A 24,233-nucleotide genomic window follows, 5' to 3' on the forward strand; every position below is an offset into this window, starting at 1 on the left:
TCTTTACATAAAAATTAAAAGGTGTTCTTTTGAGTAAGTCTATGTAAAAGACAAAACACCTAAGTTTTGTTAAAATAATTTCCTATGTTCAAAAAAACTAAAGTCTCTCCCTTAAGGTTTTTGTTTTTGTTTTTTGACTGTTTTAACTCTCTGTTTGCCTTTAACTGTTTCTGTTGTCAACTTGATTAAATAAATAACTAGGCATTGTTTCCTATTTGACCAAGTGTTTTAAAATCTTTTGATATTTTTGATAAACTTCTGCCAAAATTAAAGTTTTTTTAACTTAAAAAAAATTATAAAAAAACATATGATTATGATGCTAAAACACAATTGTTACTATATTTCATGTTGATGCTCACAGTTCTATAATTTCTACAAAACAAAAATATAACTCTTATGCTGATCAGCTGGTGCAAAGTCATACAACACACAACCCAGGCTTAACACAATAAATCCACAAAAAGAGTGGACACTTAAAAAAATAAACTTCATACAGGTGGACAAAACAAAGAAAAATCCTTGTCACCCATGATAATATTGCCACTACAATAAAACAATGTCAGTTATGCCAACAGTTAAATAAACGGGGAGTTCCACACCCCTACCAAGGTCATATCCAAAAGAAATTATTTCCCGCCCATACATGACAAATAAATTTTATTAGACCATTGCCAAATTCTTGTAGATATACTTATGCCTACACTACTGTTAATACATATTCTAGTTATTTATTGGCTATACCAGCTAAAGTGGCCACCCAACAGAGTGCCATAAAATTATTAGATACAATTAAGTTATATTATAAAACACCAAGACAAATTCAGAGTGACAATGGTTCCCACTTTACAAATAAGTTGATTCAAACCTATACCAAAAAAAATTATATAAAATAGATTTATCATATACCTTATTACCCCCAAGCTGCAGGCCTCATAGAACAAATAAATAAATTACTTAAATAACAATTAAAAAAACTTGGTCATGGCTCATTAAAGGGGTGGCACAACCATCTAAGTACTACTCTAAATGTGTTAAATAACAGGCCACTAGGCCCTAATGAGACTCCTCTGTCAAGGTTGTTACCAACAAAAATTACAAAAGTGACAACCGCCACCCATGAGTTTATGACCTTAACCTATTGGCCCCTGACTCAGTCTGCTAAACCGCGTTTTCGTACCACGGCCGAAGCGGCTAGATTAGATTTATCTACTGTTCATTCTATTCAATTGCCCCCTAAGAAGCAGTCTATAGTCCCTACTGGGATAGGGGTACAATTTCCCAAAAATACCTTTGGTTTGTTAAAAAGACGCTCTAGACTGACAGCAAAAGATATTAATGTACTGGGAGGAGTCATTGATCCAGATTACCAAAAAAAAATAAAATTTATATTATATAATGGTAGTGACACAATACTAACTATAGAGTCTGGGGAACGAGTGAGACAATTATTGGTGCTTCCCCTCTTGACTCCAAATGTATCACAAAGACAACCTCCAAGTAAATTAACTAAAAAAAAAATACAAAAATTTAGGTCTACAAATAGATAAAAACCTAAAACAAAAGTATGGGTGACACATCCGCCCAATGCAGCTCCCCATGCGACAAAAATACTAGTCCAAGGGCCCCCTACAACACTCATAGTTATATATCCAAAAAATAAACAATTATATCATGTTCCTAAAAATTCTGTTTCTTTGCATAAATAGATATTCCTACTGTGTTCATTATCCTGTACTACACCTCCATGTCTACTACAGACCTACACACCAACTAATGTCTCCATAAGACAACCTTTGACCCTACACTACTAAACCAACTACTCTACACCAGTGGGACCTATAACCTAGACTATAAATGGCCAAAAAATTTGGTCTCAAAAACAACAAACAACTTCACAATATCAAATAATTTCTCTATTACGCTGCCTTCTACTACCCTCCGTGATGGGGGCTGATCTAGACTTCTACAAACTACTTTGTTATGCCTAAGTGTTACCTTATCTAATGTTATCTTTAATACTATACATGATTTACAAGATCAAGTTAATAACATTTCATATTCTAAAGAGTTACTTAATTAGTTACCTTGGGGTTTGGGCCTTTATTGCAAAATAGTTTTATAATTATTATAGTCATTAGATTTTAAATTCTTAGATGTGCCTTACATACTTATAAACAAAGTTCATTGTCTGTACATATGATGTCTTATAGTTAATAAAGACGGCCACGGCCAAATATGTCTTGACATGAGTACAGCCATGTTTGGCCACTCCATTGACCTATAGCCACCAGCACACAAAGAAATACAAAGCTGCTTTCTGTGTGGTGGGAACTGGCCCTTCTCCCGCAGAGAGAGTTACAGGTTGTAACATTTCAAGGCTCTTAGAGCGTCGTAACACGGGATGGACTGGCCATCTATGCCGGGCTGAGACGATAACCAAAGAGAACAATGCACGTACACAACTACTGGGCTGGGACGTTAGCCAGGGGGCTCAGTGCACGTACGCCACTGATAACCATTTTGTACATGGAAACACTAAATGCTTGCTCTGCAAACTCTGTAATTGCTTACTCTGAAAATTACTAATGGTATAATAACTGCTAGAAACTGAGACCCAGTGAGAGTTCCACCTGTGGAAGGGACACCTTGCCCAGGACGTGTGATCCTTGCCCAGCCACGTCGATTGACAGGGCTCTCCCGACAGTGGGGCGTGGATGTTGTGAATAACTGATTTAATGTAAAATAATTGATTTGATATGAAGTAATTGATTTGATGTGTTCTCTTTTCGGTTAACCTGGTGTTTCTCCTTCTGGTTGATTTGTGTCATTTCTCTTCAGCCGATGTCGGTGTTTTCCCTTTCCAGTCGGGCTGATGTTTTTCCCTCTTAATATTTGACCTATTTAGATCTGTTTACAGACTGTCGCCTTTACTATCCTCTATATAATAAAATATACCTTCAGTCCATTTGTTTAAAATAAAAAGTGTCTTTTACGTCTCCGATCAAATCCCCAAACCTCTCATAACAGATGGACTGAATGTATTTGGGTAGGCAGATGGACAAGACAGCTCACATTAGCCTCAAGTACAGCATCTGGAGGCCTCAGCCAGGTCCTGGAGCCGCTGGTGGATGAGGCGGAAGGAGGTTCTTTAGGCAGTGTCCTAGCTTTGAGGATCTTCCCCAGTCTTGAAAGTTTGAGCTTCTCCCCAGTCTAGGAAGTCCAGACCCAAATCTGGTAATGACAGCCACTGCTGTGGGCTCTTTATGAGTGGCTGCAGAGCTGGGGAGGAAATTCTGATTTAATCACTATTCCCTGTATTTCTTGTTTTAAACCTTTTACATCTTTCTGCTGGCTGAAATATGGGAAACTCCACAGTAAATTGGCTGTGACTTCCACTGAAGTTTGGCAGTTTTCAAGTTTTTTTTTCCTGTGTTTAGATGTGGTTATAGTTGTGCTGTCACGCTTTATCTCTTCTGTCATTCAGCTAGCTCCCAACTAGGTTAGGAAATATTTGCTCTGCTATCAGTGTTGGCTACATAGTGAGGTAGATGGTAAAGAAATGGGTTGTTTAGTGTCTCTTGGAATCTAAATTTTCTTCATTGGTTGAGGGGGAAGCAATGTTATTGGGAGAAGGTAATAGGGAGGCAAATGTTGGCTCTGGAACCAGCGCTTTCTCCTCAGATCTTGGATAAGCCAAGGAAATCATTCATTTTTTTTTTAAATAAAATAATACATGTTTATTATTAGAAACCTTGAGAAAACAAAGAAGAAGAAAGAAGAAAATAAATCAACTATAACCCCACAATTCATATAACTGTGGATCCTAGCTTGGTGCATAGCCTTCCAGTCGTTTTTTTTTTTTGTTCCAGTTTTCTTTTTTTTTTTAATTGATGTTTTAATAGTTTATAACATTGTGAAATTTTGGGTTGTACATTTTTGTTTGTCCATCACCATATATATGTCTCCCTTCACCCCTTGTGCCCACCCTCTACCCCCATTGCTGCTGGTAACCACAATACAGTTTTCTCTGTCCGTGTGTTGGTTTATATTCCACATATGAGTGAGATCATACAGTGTTTCTCTTTCTCTTTCTGGCTCATTTCACTTAACATAATACCCTCCAGGCCCATCCATGTTGTTGCAAATGGGACGATTTTGTCTTTTTTTATGGCTGAGTAGTATTCCGTGGTATATATATACACCACATCTTCTTGATCCAGTCATCAATCGAGGGACACTTGGGTTGCTTCCACTTCTTGGCTATAGTAAATAATGCTGCAATGAACATAAGGGTGCATAACCCTCTTTGGATTGTTGATTTCAGGTTCATTGGATAGATTCCCAGTAGTGGGATAGCTGGATCATAGGGCATCTCTATTTTTAATTCTTTGAGGAATCTCCATACCGTTTTCCATAGAGGCTGCACCAGTTTGCACTCCCACCAGCTGTGTATGAGGGTTCCTGTTTCTCCACATCCTCTCCAACATTTATTGTTTTTTGTCTTGGTGATTACAGCCATTCTAACAGGCATGAAGTGATATCTTAGAGTTGTTTTGATTTGCATTTCCCTGATGATTGGTGATGTTGAACATCTTTTCATGTGCCTATTGGCCATCTGTATATCTTCTTTGGAGAAGTGTCTGTTCATTTCCTGTGTTCATTTTTTGATCAGGTTGTTTGTTTTTTTGTTGTTCAGTTGTGTATGTTCTTTATATATTAGGGAGATTAACCCCTTTTCAGATATATGGTTTGCAAATATTTTCTCCCAGCTGGTGGGTTGTCTGTTCATCTTGATTCTGGTTTCATTTGTCTTGTAGAAGCTCTTTAATCTGGTAAAGTCCCACTTGCTTATTTTTTCTTTAGTTTCTCTAGTCTGGGTAGGCATGTCATCTGAAAAGATCAAGGAAATCATTCTTAATTTAAAACCTTGTTTTATCTACTGTATAGAACTGCCGGTTCTGCAATGACAAATTCTAGGGTGGGCCCCATAGACTGACTACCTGATTCCTGGCTAACAGGGCCATGTTCTATTGTGGATTGTCATGAGGAATGTTGCAAGGCAGCAGAAGTAGCAAAGGTTGAGGGCCTGATTTGAGCGTGCTGGGTGAATCAAACTTACCCACCTGCTGTCGGCCTAAGAAGAGGGGGGTGTCTTCTCATTAGATCAGGCTCAGAGGAGGTAGAATAGGAATGGCTGCACTGGATTGTTACTGGCTGATTGGAGCTCTATATTGAGAAGAATTATGAGGTTCTCTGGGCTCAGATGGTGTTATTCTTGTCCTGTGGTTGCAGAGTAGAAAGCGGTACCATATATTTCATGTATTTGGCATTTTATGCTCCAGGGCTTCAGTCCCTGGGTAATGTTTGGCATTATGTTGCAACAAACAGCTTGAGTGCTCTTTGAAGATAAGGACATTCAATTTCCTGATGAGTCCCAAGTAGAATTATTGAATTATTAGGAATTAGGGCCATGTGAGAGCCACCTGACTAGCAAGTCTCTGGGGAGATGGGGCTGCCACTGGCAAAGAAGGACTGGGAAATTTGAGATCATCAAACCAGGGCCCTGAACCTTAGACAGCTTTTGTCAATGTGATATCAAATCAGGCTACTTAGTTCCTAATTCTGGCTACCAAAACAATCTGTGGTCCTGACTTCTGCAGTAGAGGGTCCATCTCAGCCCAGCCATCGTCCTCTACTTCTCTCTAATCATTGCCTTGGCATAGTCCAAGGGAGTTCTTGTTTTCCATTTGGTTGTCTTGCTGTGGCTGTTCAGGAAGCACTGGACTGGGTATCTACTCTGAGAACATGGTGCTATTTGATGTTAACTGCACTTGGGCACTTTACTTGTTCTCCAGCTTTGCCAAATGCAAACAGCAGATTATACACCTACAAAAACAAACAAAAAAGCAAGAACCAACCAACCAACCAAAAGAAACCTAGAGCTTGTCTCAGCAGAAGGGAAGACTCCCTTTGTGTTGTGCTCCGGCAGTTTCTTGCTGTGTTCTGTCTTCCCTCTGAGACTGGGAGCTCCTCAAAGTATAGGGCTCTGTCTTAAGCGTCTTTAGATTCTGTAGCCCAGACATGAGAGGTAGACAGGCAGGCGAGAAGAACGAGGGGAAGAAATGGGGGAAGGGAGAGAGTAGGATCTATATTTAGCAAGAGGGAGAGACACTCACCAAGGGTGTGTGATTGAGCTTGCTGGCAAGGTTTGTGTGTGCATGAGTGTGCTGGGAAAGAAGGTGTGTGCGCCAGGAACGTGTGAGGAGAGCTGGTGCCCTATGGGAGGTTGCAGGCAGGAAGCAGCTGGGGAGGAGGAGGAGCAGCAGCTGCCCTGCTTTCTGTCTCAGTCTCAAAGCCCGGAACCGATTGAGTTAGAATTCCACATCCAGTTGAAGTTTGGCTGCTATTGCTTTCAGTAGGCTGGTCGTCAGAATCCCCCTCAGTAGAGAGGTGTGGACCAGACTGGATTTCTAGATTTGCAGCCAGCAAGACTCCTGCCCAGCCCTTCACTGAGGGGATTTGTCTGCTGAGCATTGTTCCTATCATCAACTTTGCACCGTGGAGCCAGCCAGCTGGGTGCGGCTGAGAATAATAGCTCCTTGGCTATTTGTCAGTTGGGCAAGCAGCCGTGCTGTGGCTTAGAAAGTTCATCCTGTGGCTTCTCTGTCAAACCAAGGAGTGCTTCTGAATGGATTTCCTTTTAAAGACAGCGCTTGCATCCTAAAACTTGAGAATTTGTGGTTTTAATGTGTTTTTTTTTTCTTTTCATTTCCTTAACTCTTATTTTGGTTGCAACAGCAAGGTAAGTGGTGTGGAGTGTGTGACTGACTCTTAATGACAGGCAGGGACAAAAGCAAAGCATTTGTGGGTGGAATACCGGACAGCTACATTAATTACATAACTGCTTGAGCTACCTTGCTGGTGGAGGTCATTATAATGAGTGAAAAACAGCGTACTCAGTACTGAGGGTAGAATCTTCACGTGCACGTGTCTATATGCTGATAATCTGACCATCCAGTCCTCCTTGGTGCTCTCCTTTATGTGTATAAATAACCCATCCACCCCTCTGGATGTGTACATACTTGTATACAAATAATCTGTTTCTCCCTTTTGATGTGCCAATATGTTTATAAATAACTTGTCCGTTCCTCTCCTATGTATACATACATATAGACAGTTCATTCATTCATCTTATATGAATTTATACAAGCCATCTCTTTCTCCATGTGCATACCTATATAGATATAATCTGTCCCTTTATCTCATGCATGTATGCATGTGCTAAGGTAACCTTCCTATTCTTGTATATGCCTGTGTCTATGCAGAAACCTTTCTATTTTTCCATTGTGTATGTATGTGCATACTGTCCTTCTGTCTAATGTGAGTATTACTTCATCCCTCTCATGTGTGCATATGCCATGTAAACAGAAAAGACATTTTTTGTGTGTGTGAGGAAGATCAGCCCTGAGCTAACATCTGCCAATCCTCCTCTTTTTGCTGAGGAAGACTGGCCCTGGGCTAACATCCATGCCCATCTTCCTCCATTTTATATGGGACGCCACCACAGCGTGGCTTGCCAAGCGGTGCATCAGTGCACCCCTGGGATCGGAACCAGCGAACCCCAGGCCACCGCAGTGGAGCACGTGCACTTAACCGCTTGTGCCACCAGGCCGGCCCAGAAAAGTCATCTTGAGTTTTCTTGTCTTGAGTGTGTTCACATATGCATAATGATAATCTGTCCATTTGTGTCTTGTATGAATGGTGAAAAGAGCACTAACTTCGTAGATTGAAGACCCCCTTTTAAGTCCTAGCTCTCCTCAGTGACCTTGGTCAACTCATTTAGCCTCGCCGAGCTTCACTTTTCTCATTTACGAAATCAGAATAGTAATCCTTCCCTCCTACCTCACAGGGTTGTTGTGAGGATAAATTAGAAATCATGTAAACTGTAAAATTCTAAACAAATATAATTTTACTATGGTTACGCGTCCCTCTAGTGTGAGTTGTATAGGAAAGCATACCTTTGACCCAGCTGCATTGAGATTGTGGAGAGGTCTCTGAGTCTTCCTGTGAAGGCATAGCTTCTGTTGAAGTAACTAGGTTTATCCTGTGGTTTGCCCAGAGTATTGGAAAGCAACTACATAGAGCTACAGGATATCTGGAAAGGGACAGGTTGAGAGAGAGAAAGGTACCATCTTCTGCAAGTTGGGGCCTTAATACTTTGTTCTTTGTAGCCTTGAGGAGGATTAAACTTGTCACAAAATGGAAATATGCTGCTTCCAGCCAGGATCAAAGTGAGCAGGTGAAAGAACAGAACATTTTACTGCCCCTGAGGTGACAGCCTGCTCTTTGCAGTGAGCATTTGCTGCCAGGTTTTGAAGGCTCTCTAGAGTCTCTCCGACCCCAACCTTCTAGACCTGTGCTGTCCAATATGATAGCCACTGGCTACATGTGGTTGTTGAGTACTTGAAGAGTAGTTAGTCTAAACTGAGATCTGCTGTAAATGTAAGATACATACCAGAGTTCAAGGACTCAGTATGAAACATAGAAAGCAAATATATGATTAATAATTTCTTATATTGGTTACGTGTTGAAATAATATCTTGGATAGTGGGTTAAATAAAATATATTAAAATTAATTTCACCGGTTTATTTTTACTTTTTTTTATGTGGCTACTAGAAATTTTAAAATTACATATGTGGCTCACGTTAAATTTCTGTTGGACAGTGTTGCTCAAGACCCATCATCAGCACAAGGATCAGGGCAGCTCTTCCAGCTGGAAGGCAAATGGAAACGCCATGATGGCAACTCTGGGGATGACAGGAGCCATGACAGGGTCTCTTCATATGCTGGAGAGATACCAGCTAATTGACAGTCTGGCAGAGGCTTGTACTGCCACTACCCTCTTTATTTGTTCTGAGTGAGTCCCCAGAAATTTGTGAGTAAGTATATTTGAGGAGAGGTTTCCAACTTAGTTTTACAACAAAAAGGGGTTGGAAGCCATCGATCTAGAAGGACACCTAGAACTTGATGACAACATGTTGTTATGAAAACAGAAGGGGACTAGTAATTAGGAAACTTGGATTCTAAATCAGCTCTGCCATCAATCATTTATTCTTTCCATGGCACTAAGTTCTCACCGTGTGCCAGGTCATATGCCTGGCGTAGTAATGCCCTGTGCTGGTCATTGGAAATTCAAAAACAAATAAGGCACAGCTTCCATTGTAATGGAGTTCACACCCATTGTGGGTCCTCAAGCAAGAGCTTCCCATTTAGGGGTCTGGAAAGTAAAACAGATTAACAACAACAAGGGTGTCATTCTAGGTCAAGGGTTATAAACTTGGGTAATAGGGCTTTTGAGAAGCCAGAGTAGCTGCCCTGCCTAAAGACTTTCAAATTTAAAATTTGGAAAAATGCCATGATATCCAAACAAAAGTACTCTATAGGCTAGATCACAATGTAGTATGAGATTCCAGGCCTTGACAGTCTCTAAAGGACTCTTCTAACTCTAGCATATTCTGATTTTGTGTTCTGGATCCTTTTATTCAGTGGCAAGATTTGTTTGTTTGTTTGTTTGTTTGTTTGTTTTGAGCACCGTATGTACCAGGCACTGTTCTGGGTGCTGGGGATAGAGCAGTGAACACAACAGAGTCCCTGCTCCCATTCTAGGAGACAGAAGTGGGGGAGAGAGACAGATAATAAACAAGAAAACAAATATATGATCTATCTGGTGGTAATAAGTTCTATGGAGAAACTAGAACAGAGTAAGGGGATAGAGAGTGTGGATTTTTTTAGGGGGTGGGAGGAGTGTTCAGGGGCTAGATTCCTGCTCACATGACTTCTTCAGTCTACTCACAAGAGCCATGAGGTAGTAAGGAGAAAAGAGAGCATGGTGAGTCCTTAAGAAAAAATTATTCTGACACTTGTTAAAAATGGTAAGGCAGACTTTATTTAGGGGGACTACTACATTGGGGTATTGTAATAGGGAAGAGAGATTGAACCCAACTCTGAATACAAGCAAAAGTGAGAATTTATAGCCAAGGAGCAGGGTGAGAGTCAGTGGATGGAAAATTACTAAGAAGAAACATCAGGGGTAAGGGAGAGGGTCACTAAACTGATTTGATGGGATTTTTGCTGGAGGCAGGCCAGGGTGGGGGATAAGGAATTTGGTCAGATATCAAAGGTGAGGAATTTTCACTGAACTGACCCAGCAGGATTCTTGCTAAAACTGGACTAAACAGAGCCCAAGGTCAGTGGCCTAGTCAGAAAGAGGACTCAGAGGAGCCTAACTCAAGTTTGGTCAAAGGAGTCTTTGTCATGAGTATTAGATTCTGGGTACATATGTATTTGTTTTATGGTTTGCTGTACTCTTTGGTATAATAAACCTTGGTACTGCTGAAAGGGAGCCCTGGGCGGGGCACAGAATACCCAGCTCTCCTGAATGGCATTCAGTCTTCATTCTGAAGTCTTGATATGCCAACCCCCTGAACGCTACATCCTCTCTCATGGTACTGTATGTTACCCGAGGTTCTGTCTCCCCTCTTGGATACAATGCTCGAGGTTTTCTTTCCTTTACAGTGTCCGTCTTCTGGCCTATAAATGGGGTTCCTGCTGATACTGGTGAGGAGGGAGGGCAAGTCCTAGGAACTGCAGTACTGGGACCTTGCTATGCATTTGATCTAGGGCATTCTTTATTCCTTTTGGCTAATATCACTCTTTATACCTTGTGACCCTGATCGTTTTCTGTGACAAGATTCTCTATAAGCTTTGATTCTTTCACAAAGATTAACACCCTAAGAGTACCCCTACCTGCTGTGGCCCTAGAAGTCCATTCCTCCTACCATGTTAGCCATACAACATAATTGGTAAATGGCCTAGGAATGATCTGACCTCTATGGTTGGGGTATGGGGGCTCAGAACTCTTGGCTTTCAGCCTTCTGGGCTTGTCTCACACAAAGCGAGAGGCTGCCTGATATATGTGCAGAGAGTCCTGGCCTGTTCCCAGAGGTCCCCCAGTTGCTTCCTCCAAGCCAAGATTTGGGTCAGAAGCAATTTTACAGGGAATACTCATGTTACTAATAACATTTATTTGATAAGTCAGAGAGAGGGATAAAAGAATCAGCCATTTCAGAAAACTGATGGTTTTTTTTCTCTTGACTTTTTTTTGGTAGGCTGATGCTGATGCGGTGTGATTTAACGGGTCTACTCCCTGCCACAGTTCTCAGCTTTCTATCATTGAAGCTTTACACCTTTTGATTAACTCATTTTGTTTTGATATGTTCCGTTTTCAAACACAGATATCCCTTAACAGGGCTGCCTTATTTTTTCCAGATTTAAGCATTCCTTAGGAAAAGATCACAGAAAGAGATGGTCATTTTTGAGAGTGTATGTATGAAATCTCCAGAATCTGGAGATTCTGGAGGAATCAGGATACATACAGGATAGGGCAGAGTGACGGCACTGGATACCAGGAAGGAGACTAGAGGGCTGAGTTTGAGCTGGGTAGACCTCAAGGCCTCCTTATCCCATCCTAGCTCAAATATTATGTCTTCTCTATGGCCTTCCCTGTCCTGGTTTTGCTGGGCCTCTCACTGCCTTCCCATTCCCTACTCCTGGAATTAAATGCTCACTTTTTATTACAACTTCTGTTATAATACGTATCACTTTATTTTGTGATTGTCTGTATGCCTATCTCCCTCTTCAAACCTTAATATATAGAAGGAACTCTGTCTTATATCCCTGGCACATAGCTTAGTGCCTGGCACGTAGGTTGAATTGATTTCGAGATCAAATTGTCCTTGTCACATTTTGGCCTCTTATTTCATTCCTGTGGACAGTAGTAGCAAAGAGAGCCTGGGGAAGGAGGTGGCCTTGAATTGGGCCTCCTGGCTCTAAGGGTTGCCCTTTTAGCCCATTATAGGTTCTGAGCAAAGTGACTGGTTGATCATCTGGGCATCACATTGAGCTCTGTCTGCTGCTTCAAAACCTAAATATCTGGATGTCTGAATGGGTTTGGTACCTTTAGCGAACCCATATCTCCCGGAAGTGATTCTTAAGTTCAGCATTCATCCAGGGGCAGTGGCTAGCAATTCAGAAGAAGGTTTGGAAGGTTTTGTTTGTTGTATAATATGGAAGCAAGCATCTTTGTTTGGGGCTAGGAGAAGTTTCTATGGCCGCTGTAGTTGGAAATTTCCTATTTGTCAGTAACGTAGGAAACCAGGCAGTTCTGCCTTCAGTCCTTCAGGAGGCCATATGAAAGGGCTCTGAACACAGCAGCTGTGCCATTTGCCCCAGTGTGGCTGGCCAGCAGAGTTGTAGGCACTGCACTCTGGGAGGGGACACCTGGCAAGACTGTCCAGGAAATTAGGCCAAGCCTATCTGGAGTATTGATCTGAGGGGCAGAAAGCAGATAGGCCGGAAGTTAATCTGGCCTGTACTGAAGCAATAGCAGGAGAGTGAGCTTCATTTGTTTCCCTGAAAAATGGGCTTATCTGGACCAAAGTGGGGCTGGCTTTGGAGAACCTGGCAATGAGTTCTGGGCCTCACCAGCATTAGAAAGGAAAAGCTTGCCTCCTGTAGCTATTTGCTCTTTCCTCATGCTTTCAGGCTGCCTGAGGGAGGATGGCAAGCCTCCTATCACCTGAATGAACTGTTGGGGACTGAATGTTTTGCTCTTCCCTTTTCTTACCTTAAAAATAAAACTTCTAGAAGAAAGCAGGACCAATAAAGAACGACACCCTAATGATGGGATTCCAGGTACTGCTGCAGACCATTAGAAGAGACTGGGAAAGGCAGGGATCTAGGGCTAGGACAGAAATCATGGTTCACTCAAATCATACCATGTAGGTGGTTGCGTGCTTGGCTTAGATATTGGTTTCTTTGTCTCAGGGACTTGCCATGTCAGTAATAACAACAACACTGTGATGCTTTACAATTTACTAATTACAAGTCTCTCATTTTAGCTTTATAACATTCCTGTGACTGTCTTCCCCACTTTACAGATGAGGAAACTAAGGCACAGAAAGGTCAACTGTTTAATCCAAGGTCACTGGAAAAGCAAGACCCAAACTTAAGTCTCCTGATTCTCAGTCTAATAGCACTTGCTCCTGGCTTCATGTGGTCATACACAGAGCTTCTATCTTGGTTTAGTAAGTAATGTTTCCCCTTTAAGACAAACTTGAAAGGCTGATTGCCAGCTCCAGTCCTTGTTGGGCCAGGAACATTGTTTAAAGCTAGTACTAGGTGCCAAGACCAAATCGGGGGCATCTAGACATTGCACAGTTGTGGAGAAAAGAGAGGAGTGGCTTTGTAAATATAGATTTTGTACTTGTGGGAGGAGAGAAGGAAGAATTTGATGAGTCCTAGAATTGGGGGCTTTGCTTCCTGGGTAGCTGGGCACTAAGCTTAAGACCCAGGAGTTCTGGTGGTGTACATAGAGCATCCTCTGTCCCTCTCACACAGACTAGACTGGGTTGGCCAAATTAGGGGTATGGCTGATCCCAGCCCCTTGAGACACTGGAGTAAAGCAATAATGCTTAAAAAGTAGTAATTGGGCCTCTCCAGTGCCTCACATGATGGGTAGCGTTCTTAGATGAGGAATTTCTTGACTACTTAAGAAGTTTTTAGATGAGCTAGAAAGAAGAAGGGAAGAAATGAAATGGAAATTAATCTAGTTTCTGTCTCTTGGTTCTTGGCCTGGTTATTTCCAGTAAAAGGGGTCAGTTTCATCTTTATCCCAAGTCTTGTGACTCATCCCTTCTGGTTCTTCTTGGTCTGGGGAAGCACAGTGCTTTGGCTTTCAGGCCCACAGATTGTAGATGTTGGCCTTTCCTGAAAATGAATTGCCGTGGGTGTTGTCTAGTGGTGTTCTTCACAGGCAGTTTTCCCCTTTTAGGGTTAACTTAAGCCCTGGGAAAGGAAAGGAGGCAGAGGTTTAGAAGATTTAGAAATAGATCAGATCTGGAAAATGGGGAAACTATCTCTAGTTGAAGAACGTGAAGGGTAGCATGTCTACCACCAGCCCACTCCCCCCTTCCCACCCCCACCAGGGTGACCCAGCAGAGCCAGAGAGTATCGGCAGTCCCACGCATTCTTTGGCTCTCTGATTTTCCCTTTCTACTTTCTATTCTGCTCCTTGCCTACATTCTGAACGTTCCCAGTAAAAAGAGAATGGATGCCCACCCCACATAAGGTAATAGTCGTCTCTACTTCTGTAGTACAGTCACCAGTAGCTTAGGACGTAGGGGCAAGACTGGTGGCAGGTCTGTCTTCACCTTTTTGGGGAACAGCAAAGAACCCCAGAGCCCTCTGTGACTTAACCAACTCCACATATGTCCCTTTCATCGTTCTCTCCAGGCCCGTCAGAGGGCAGCTAGAGCAGCCCTCTGTTACTACAACAGTAGACAGTGCTGGGAAATCACTTACCCCACTGCTCTGAAGGCAGCATTAGACAGATGCTCTGTGGGCCAAGAAAGCTGAATCTGCGTATTGATTAGGCTACACCAAGCTCTTAGGGACTATTAAATGGAGTCCAAGTCTCCAGGCTGCGTCTGACCTTCTTCGTCCCCAGCTGTGAGCCCATCATATGTGTGCCTTTGGCCACCTGCCCCTCTAGATCCAAATATGTTAAATGCCACCTGAGTCTGGTCAGTGACTATGCCCATACTGTGCCACCTTATTCTAGAATTAGGTGTAGAAAACATTTTTTGTTCCCCAAGTTTAAAACACTTGCTGTGGTCCTGTCTCCACGTGAAGAGTTGCTATCACTAAACAAGAGAAAACACTTTGTGCTACAAGCACAGGCAGGAGCGAAACCTTTGAGTAACTTAGTCCTCACCAGAAGAACAAATTGGGGGAGAAAAAGAAAGAAACATTCCATGTCTTGTCTTTCACTGTGTACGTGATTTGAGCTTTGGTGGTTAAGCATCTGTTTGTTCGTCCCTGAACCAGACACTGACCTCACCCCCACCTGCTTCCCAGGAGTTTGTCTCAATCCTGTTGCTTTTAGGTACTTTCCCAGAACACAAGGACTTGATTTGATTTTACGTCAATACTCTGATGGGAAGCCAAGGAGAGAGAACTGACTGCCTATAGCCTTTAAGGCTAGCGTTGGGAGGCAGGTCAGGATTGACTCCTACAGTCTTAGAAGGTAATGTTCTTATTCCTGCTTGACAGCTTGATTCAGATTAAAAGTATCCTGCTGCTTTCTGACTTGAGTGCACTGTTTTCCTTTTTTTTTACTAGCTGCAAGATAAGAGTCAAGCCAGGATCCAGGGGCATGTGCCAGGTTTGGAGACCACACCTGGGACCATTCCAGGCAGCACTGTGGGTTAAGCCCAAGGCATCAGCCAGCAACAATTGCTAGAAATAGACTGAAAAGAGCAGGACGGGGTATTGCCTTCTAGGACAATCTCTATTAACTATCCTGACCAGAAATAAGAGGAAGAAGCAGAAAATCCCTCAGACCCCGAGGAAGAAAATGAAGCGATTGTTGCAAGAGTCAGAGGAAGAAATCATGGTCACCATGGGACCCTCCTCCAAGCTTTCCCCAGATAAAGCTAAGGTCGAGACTGTGTGGGGCATCAAGAGCAAGTCCTCAGGCCCTGCTGGATCCTCACCAGAGGACAGTTCCCTGCCCCCTCGCTGCGGGTCAGTAGCCTCAGCCACTGGTGGGGATAGAAATGGAGGCCAGGCCCAGCGTTGCAGCTTTGGACAGCAGGCCAGCAGCCAGCTGCTTCTGGGCTCCACTGCCTGTGTTTCAGGCTCTGGCTCTCAGGACCTCTCATCTGCTAGCATTACCACAAGCTGTCAAGAACCCTCAGAGAGGAATCAAGCCAAGCCCCTTTTGTCCAGAGGCCTTGGCCAAGGCTGCAGCCCTGAACAGCGAGAACCTTTGGAGGATGTAGTAGACTATATTATCAGAGAGCTGCAAGGCATCAGCCATCTCCAAACTGAGATTGCTGAGCTGCAGCAGCACTTAAGCCAAGTCTGGGGTTCAGTGGATGAAGTCTCGAGCTGTGTAGACTTGGTTCTGAGTGAGATAGAAGGCTTGCAGGTGGCCAACAGCTCCCTGGCCAAGGTGTGTGTGGGTGGAAAGGCCCAGGAACCCCATGTGGACCGACCCAGTGAGGAAGCCATTCTGTATATGTATGGACTTCCTGAACAAGATGGGGAGAATACCATGGAGCTGGTGCACAGCTTCCTGGCCAAGCATCTCTGTGTTAATGGCATGCATTGCAACAGGTACATCAGAGAGGCTTACAGGGCAGGCAGAGCCCCAGCCCCCAGGCCTGCTGTTGTGAAGCTTGCCCATCTAGAGCACAGAGACTTCATCTTGCAGAAATCCATCCTCTTGCAGAATGTAGGGGTCTGGATTGCCACCAGAGAAGAACCAAGCTGGCCACAGTGCTATGAGAATCCCGAAAAAGAGTCTCTATCATTTTTGCAACAACTTCAGGATCATAATTCAAATTCTTTAAACTTGGATGAACCAGTTCTTCAGATGGAAACAGGAGTCAGAGGACCCATAACAGGAGCATATCAAATGAGGGCTCAGAATCAACATAGAGAACCCCAGACCCCTGAACAGCAAGGCCTTTGCTTCCCACCCAAGAACAATTTAGCAAAGCCAAGTGATGTGTCTAAGCCAGGGGACGAAGTAAAAGGAACATCAGGAACATCCCAAGTCATCAGTCGTGGCTGTGGTGAACTGACAGGGAGAGAGGCGTCTCTGTCCACCCTCCATCAATTTGAGGAACCTTCCCTAGTGTTAATCACAAAAGAGGAGGATTCTGGGAAATCCCAGGTTTTCAAACAATGTAGCCAAGGACTTGAAGCATGTGAGGTAACAGAAAGAGAACACTGCAGCAATAAGAATGAGGCCAGCAGCTGCCTGTCACTGTGTGGGTTGCTGAACACAGAGGACAAGCTCCTGGCCTGTGAAGCTGGGCTTGATGTTCTGAGCTCAAAGCAGTTAGAGGACCTTTTGATAGATAAGTCCAGGAGGTTTGCAACTCTGAGCTGTGACAGCATGATGGAGGAAATTATCATAGGGCCCGAGACTTTCAGTGACATGGTTCATATTGACTTGAATGAAGAGGAGGAATGTGCTTCTCAGGTCCTTAAAGATGTCTTTGAAAAGTCTTCTTGTGGTCTGAGTGGCTCACAGGAGGATGAAGATGTAGAAATTAAATTTTACATGAGTAAACTGGGCCGAGCAGTTCACCACTTTCGTTCAGCTCTGCAGGGAGTATTTCAGAAGATGGAGAACAGTGGGTCCGTCAGTCCTGAGGACCTGGAAAGCAATGAGAGTGAATCCCAGTCAGAGATCAGCGATAGACTTCTTGGGACAGTGAGTTCAGGGCGTGCCCAGGATTTCTCAGTGGATAGCCCTGAAAGTCAGGGGAGTGAGAGCTTGCTCAGTGTGGTCTCTGGTGGAATGGGCATCTCTACACAGGGAGACCAAACCTCTCAGGATCCCAACAACTTCTCTCTGGCTTGTAATAACCTGCCTCTTGCATATTCTTTGCCAGATGTTGCTCTGGCTCCATGTCTGGGAAGTGAAACTTGTTCCGGGCCTGAATCTCCCAAGCAGGTCAGACTAAGCCTAGAGCAAATGTGTGCAGAGACCATCTACCTCAACAAGTGCACCTACAATTTTAAAAATATTCTAAGAGAGAAAAGACTGAGGCGGAAAAAACTTTTGCACGAGCTAGTACAGAAGGCAAACCATCTCTCAGTAGAAGACATGCACCCAGGTATTCTGAGACTCTATTTAATGGGGTCACAGCTGACTGGGTATGGCCTCCATTAGGCCAGCATGAGGCCCAGCTTGGTGGTGAGTTTCACAAGGTGATGGGGGAGGTCCATGGCTTGAAGTAGTCTAAGTTACTTGCATACAGTCATGTGTCACTTAACAACAGGGACACGTTCTCAGAAATGCGTTGTTAGGCACTTTCGTCGTCGTGCAAACATCACAGAGTGTACTTACACAAACCTAGATGGTATAGCCTACTACACATCTAGGCTAGATGGTACTAATCTTATGGGACCACTGTCATGTATGTGATCCATCTTTGACTGAAACATCATTATGTGATGCATGACTGTACAGATTTTAAGCTAATCCTGTGGGAATTGAAGTGAAAGAGGATTCTAAAGCAACAGAAAAGGAGTTTCTGTCCCTAGGGAGCTTCCAACCTATTGGAGGGAGCTTTAGGAAGTACCTTTTCAAAAGAGGGAGGAATGTCTGGGCAGAAGTAATTTACAGCTGCAGGACTTCTAGGATATTCCAACGTAAAGTAGGTGTGGGGTAGGAGGCAGGAATGGAGGATGAGGCATATTGCTCACAGACACTAGAGGGCTTGATGCAATCCTATGTTGCATTTTAAAATTATTCTTGATGGGATTGTGCTGAGATAAGATTGCCATTTCCCCGGCAGCTGGTGGGGCTTCTCCATCTCATAGGCCACTGTGGGAATTTCCCTTATCCCAACCTATCTTTTTTTTTTTTTTAATTGTGGTAACATAGGTTTGTAACATTGTATAAATTTCAGGTGTACATCATTATACTTCTATTTCTGCATAGATTACATCGTGTTCACCACCCAAAGACTAGTTACCATCCATCACCACACACATGTGCCTAATCATCCCTTTCTCCCTCCTCCCTCCCCCCTTCCCCTCTGGTAAACGCCAATCCAATCTCTATCTCTATGTGTTTGTTGTTGTTTTTATCTTCTACTTATGACTAAGGACATACAGTATTTGACCTTCTTCCTCTGACTTATTTCACTTTGCATAATACCCTCAATGTCTTTCCATGTTGTCACAAATGGCTGGATTTCATCATTTCTTATGGCTGAGTAGTATTCCATTGTGTATATATACCACATCTTCTTTATCCATTCGTCCCTTGATGGGCACTTAGGTTGCTTCCAAGACTTGGCTATTGTGAATAATGCTGCAGTGAACACAGGGGTGCATGTATCTTTAGGCACTGGTGTTTTCACGTTCTTTGGATAAATACCCAGCAGTGGAATAGCTGGATCATATGGTAGTTCTATCCTTAATTTTTTGAGAAATTTCCATACTGTTTTCCATAGTGGCTGTACCAGTTTGCACTCCTACCAGCAGTGTATGAGAGTTCCCTTCTCTCCACATCCTCTCCAACACTTGTTGTTTCCAGTCTTGTTAATTATACCCATTCTGACAGATGTGAGGTGATATCTCATTGTAGTTTTGATTTGCATTTCCCTGATAGTTAATGATGTTAAACATCTTTTCAGGTGCCTGCTGGCCATCTGTATATCTTCTTTGGAGAAATGTCTGTTCAGGTCTTTTGCCCGTTTTTAAATTGGTTTGTTAGTTTTTGTGTTGTTGAGATGTATGAGTTCTTTATATGATTTTGGAGATTAAGCCCTTATCAGGTTTGCAAATATCTTTTCCCAATTGTTATGTTTTTTCATTTTGTTGATGGTTTCCTTTGCTGTGCAGAAGCTTTTTAGTTTGATGTAGTCCCATTTGTTTATTTTTTCTATTGTTTCTCTTGCCTGGTCAGACATGATACTTGAAAATATGTTGCTAAGACTGATGTCGAAGAGCATACTTCCTAAGTTTTCTTCTAGAAGTTTTATGGTTTCAGGTCTTACATTCAAGTCTTTAATCCATTTGGAGTTAATTTTTGTGTATGGTGTAAGATAATGCTTTACTTTCATTTTTTTGCATGTGACTGTCCAGTTTTCCCAACACCATTTGTTGAAGAGACTTTCTTTTCTCCATTGTATGTTCTTGGCTCCTTTGTCGACAATTAGCTGTCTATAGATATGTGGGTTTATTTCTGGGCTCTTGATTCTATTCCATTGATCTGTGTGTCTGTTTTTGTGCCAGTACCATGCTGTTTTGGTTACTATAGCTTTGTAGTACATTGTGAAATCAGGGAGTGTGATACCTCCAGCTTTCTTCTTTTTTCTCGGGATTCCTTTGGCTATTCGGGGTCTTTTGTTGTTCCATATAAATTTTAGGATTCTTTGTTCTATTTCTGTGAAAAATGTTGTTGGAACTTTGATAGAGATTGCACTGACTCTGTAGATTGCTTTAGGAAGTATGGACGTCTTAACTACATTAATTCTTCCAATCCAAGAGCACGGAATATCTTTCCATTTCTTTGTGTCTTCTTCAGTTTCTTTCAGCAATGTTTTCCGTGTACAGCTCTTTCACCTCTTTGGTTAAGTTTATTCCTAGGTATTTTATTCTTTTTGTTGCACTTGTAAATGGGATTGTATTCTTAATTTCTCTTTCTGCTACTTTGTTGTTAGTGTATGGAAACACAACTGATTTTTGTATGTTGATTTTGTATCCTGCAACTTTACCGTATTCGTTTATTACTTGTAAAGGTTTTTTGGTGGATTCTTTAGGGTTTTCTATATATAAAATCATGTCATCTGCAAATAGTGACAGTTTCACTTCTTCCTTTCCAAATTGGATCCCTTTTATTTCTTTTTCTTGCCTGATTGCTCTGGGTGGGACTTCTAATACTATGTTAAATAGGAGTGATGACAGTGGGCATCCTTGTCTGGTTCCTGTTCTTAGAGGGATAGCTTTCAGTTTTTCACCATGGAGGATGATATTAGCTGTGGATTGTCACATATGGCCTTTATTATGTTGAGGTACTTTCCTTCTATACCCATTTTATTCAGAGTTTTTATCATAAATGGATGCTGTATCTTGTCAAATGCTTTCTCTGCATCTATTGAGATAATCATGTGATTTTTATTCTTCATTTTATTAATGTGGTATATCATGTTGATTGATTTGCGGATGTTGAACCATCCCTGCGTCCATGGAATAAATCCCACTTGATCATGGAGTATGATCTTTTTAATGTATTGTTGTATGCAATTTGTTAGTATTATGTTGAGGATTTTTGCATTGATGTTCATCAGTGATATTGGCCTGTAATTTTCTTTTTTTGTGTTGTCCTTGTCTGGTTTTGGTATCAGGGTAATGTTGGCTTCATACAATAAGTGAGGAAGCTTCCCCTGCTGTTCAATATTTGAAAAGAGTTTGAGAAGGATAGGTATTAATTATTCTTTGAAGATTTGGTAGAATTCTCCAGGGAAGCTGTCTGGTGCTGGACCTTTATTTTTGGGGAGGTTTTTGATTACTGTTTCCATCTCCTTACTGGTGGTTCGTCTATTCAAATTTTCTGTTTCTTCTTGATTCAGTTTTGGAAGGTTGTATGATTCTAAGGTATTTCTGAGGTGTCCGTTGTAATTTCTCCTCTTTCATTTCTGATTTTACTTATTTGCACCTTCTCTCTTTTTTTCTTGGTGAGTCTGGCTAAAGGTCTGTCAATTTTGTTTATCTTTTCAAAGAACCAGCTCTCGGTTTCATTAATTTTTTCTATTGTTTTTTTGGTCTCTATTTCATTTATTTCTGCTCTGATTTTTATTATTTCTCTCCTTCTACTGATTTGGGGCTTTGTTTGTTCTTCTTTTCCCAGTTCCTTTAGGTGTACTGTTAGATTGTTTGAGATTTTTCTTATTTGTTGAGATGGGCCTGTATTGCTATAAACTTCCCTCTTAGAACTGCTTTTGCTGTATCCCATAAATTCTGGCATGTCGTATTTTCGTTTTCATTTGTGTCGAGGTATTCTTTTGATTTCTCCTTTGATTTCTTCATTGACACAATCGTTGTTCAGTAGCATTTTCTTTAATCTCCACATATTTGTTGCTTTTCTGATTTTCTTCCTATAGCTGATTTCTAGTTTCATACCATTGTGGTCAGAAAAGATGCTTGGTATTATTTCAGTCTTCTTCGATTTAGAATATGGGACCACAATAGCCAAGCCTTGGAAGCAACCTAAGTGCCCATCAAGGGACGAATGGATAAAGAAGATGTGGTATATATGCACAATGGAATACTACTCAGCCATAAGAAACGATGAAATCCAGCCATTTGTGACAACATGGATGGACATTGAGGGTATTATGCAAAGCCAAATAAGTCAGAGGGAGAAGGTCAAATATCGTATGATTTCCTTCTTTAAGTAGTAGATAATAACAACAATAAACAAACACATAGAGACAGAGATTGGATTGGTGGTTACCAGAGGGGAAGGGGAGAGGGAGGAGGGTGAAAGGGATGATTAGGCACATGTGTGTGGTGATGGGTTGTAATTAGTATTTGGGTGGTGAACGTGATGTAATCTGTGTAGAAACAGAAGTATAATGATGTACACCTGAAATTTATACAATGTTATAAACCAATGTTACTGCAATAAACAAAAAAATTTTTTTAAAAATTAGAATATGTGACCAGTCCTGGAGAACGTTCCATGTGCATTTGAAAAGAGTCTATATTCTGTGCTTTTTGGATGGAATGTTCCGTATATATCTGCTAAGTCCATCTGTTCTAGTGTGTTGTTTAAGGCCAATGTTTCCTTATTGATCTTCTGTTTGGATGGTCTATCCATTGGTATAAGTGGAGTATTAAAGTCCCCTACTATTAGTGTGTTACTGTCTATTTCTCCTTTTATGTTTGTTAATAATTGCTTTATATATTTAGGTGCTCCTACGTTGGGTGCATAGGTATTTACGAATGTTATGTCCTCTTGTTGGATTGTTCCCTTGATCATTATGTGGTGCATTTCTTTGTCTCTTGTTACAGTTTTTGTTTTAAAGTCTGTTTTGTCTGAGATGAGTATTACCACCCCAGCTTTCTTTTCATTGCCATTTGCATGGATTATCTTTTTCTATCCCTTCCCTTTCAGTTTGTGAGTGTCTTTAGGTCTGAATTGTGTCTCTTGTGTGCAGCATATGTATGGGTCTTGTTTTTTAATCCAGTCAGCCACTCTCTGCCTTTTAATTGGAGCATTTAGTCCATTGACGTTTAAAGTCGCTATTGATAAATATGTACTTACTGCTGTTTTTTTACTTTTTGTGTGTGTGTGTGTGTGAGGAAGATCAGCCCTGAGCTAACATCCATGCCAATCCTCCTCCTTTTGCTGAGGAAGACTGGCCCTCGGCTAACATCTGTGCCAATCTTCCTCCACTTTATATGGGACGCTGACACAGCATGGCCTGACAAGCAGTGTGTCGGTGTGCGCAGGGGCTCTGAACCTGGGCTGCCGAAACAGAGCACACGCACTTAACCGCTACGCCACGGGACCGGCCCCCTGTTTTTTTACTTTTTTTCTTGGTGTTTTAGTAGTTCTCTGTGCCTTTCTTCTTCTCTTGCTCTCTTCTCTTGTGGTTTCATGGCCTTCAAACCATTATTATGGTTTAGTATTATGTTTGGGTTGCTTTCTCTTAGTTTTTTGTGTATTTATTATAGGTTTCTGGTTTGTGATTACCATGGTGTTCATATATAGTAACCTACATATATAGCAATTCTATATTACCGACCTATCTTCTTCTTAGTACTGGACTTGACAACACAGAACCTTATTTCTGACTTGGAGCTCTCCAGGAACTGCTTATAGTGCTGGCCCTGCCCAGGAGCCTGACTCTGCCCTCCACATGTCGTATTCCCTTTCTTCCATCTCCAGCTAAAAGCTGCTCACCTAAGACCTGGAGAATGGAATGGTTTTTGACTACAAGAAATGAGAGAACTTTTTTCTAGGTAGCATGGAGATATGTTGCTTTAAAATTACATCTCCCAATCAAAGTTAAATTTATCCAAAGAGCATATGCTGTATTCATCCAGTTTTAAATGTAAATGGAATTGTCCTCTTATACATATAACCTGATTAATCTTTCTAAGGCAAATTAAAATTATGAAACATATTGTGTTGACAAAGATGTGAGGGAACAGGCACTTATACATTGCTGGTGGGATGGGAGTGTAAATTGGTATAACCTGTAAGGAAGGCAAGTGGCAAATTTATCAGAATTATATATTCTTTTTGACCCCCAACACCACTTCCAGGAATATATCCTGCAGGTATATTTTCCTATGTCGATGGGACATATGTTCAAGGGTATTTTTGAAGCATTATTTTTAATAGCAAAAATTGAAAACAGTCTAAATGTTCATTAAGAAAGACTGGTTAAATAACTTATTGGCACGTTCGAACAATGGAATACAGTACCACATAGCTATAAAAAAGAATGAAGTTGGGGCTGGCCCTGTGGTGTAGTGGTTAAGTTGGCATGCTCCACTTCGGGGGCCTGGAGTTTGCAGGATTGTATCCTGGGCACGGACCAACGCACCACTTGTCAAGCCATGCTGTGGC

At 41.9% G+C, this 24,233-nt stretch overlaps 1 protein-coding gene across 10 annotated transcripts in view; it reads left to right on the forward strand.

Annotated features, from left to right (window-relative positions):
- UNC13B (unc-13 homolog B) overlaps positions 1-24,233 on the forward strand; it is a 304,136-nt gene that overhangs the window by 230,426 nt on the left and 49,477 nt on the right. For 2 of the 10 annotated variants that reach the window (XM_058523431.1, XM_058523433.1), the window contains exon 1: positions 15,349-17,348. The exons of 7 other annotated variants lie outside the window; for them this stretch is intronic. In XM_058523431.1, coding sequence (XP_058379414.1) covers positions 15,477-17,348 — 1,872 coding nt within the window. In that variant the 5' untranslated portion in view covers positions 15,349-15,476. Of the gene's footprint in view, positions 1-15,348; positions 17,349-17,768; positions 17,835-24,233 lie in introns of those variants that run through there. One more of the 10 variants, XM_058523440.1, reaches the window with a different exon arrangement.

This window comes from Diceros bicornis, chromosome 28 (genome assembly GCF_020826845.1).
Source record: "Diceros bicornis minor isolate mBicDic1 chromosome 28, mDicBic1.mat.cur, whole genome shotgun sequence".
Classification (NCBI taxonomy): domain Eukaryota; kingdom Metazoa; phylum Chordata; class Mammalia; order Perissodactyla; family Rhinocerotidae; genus Diceros; species Diceros bicornis.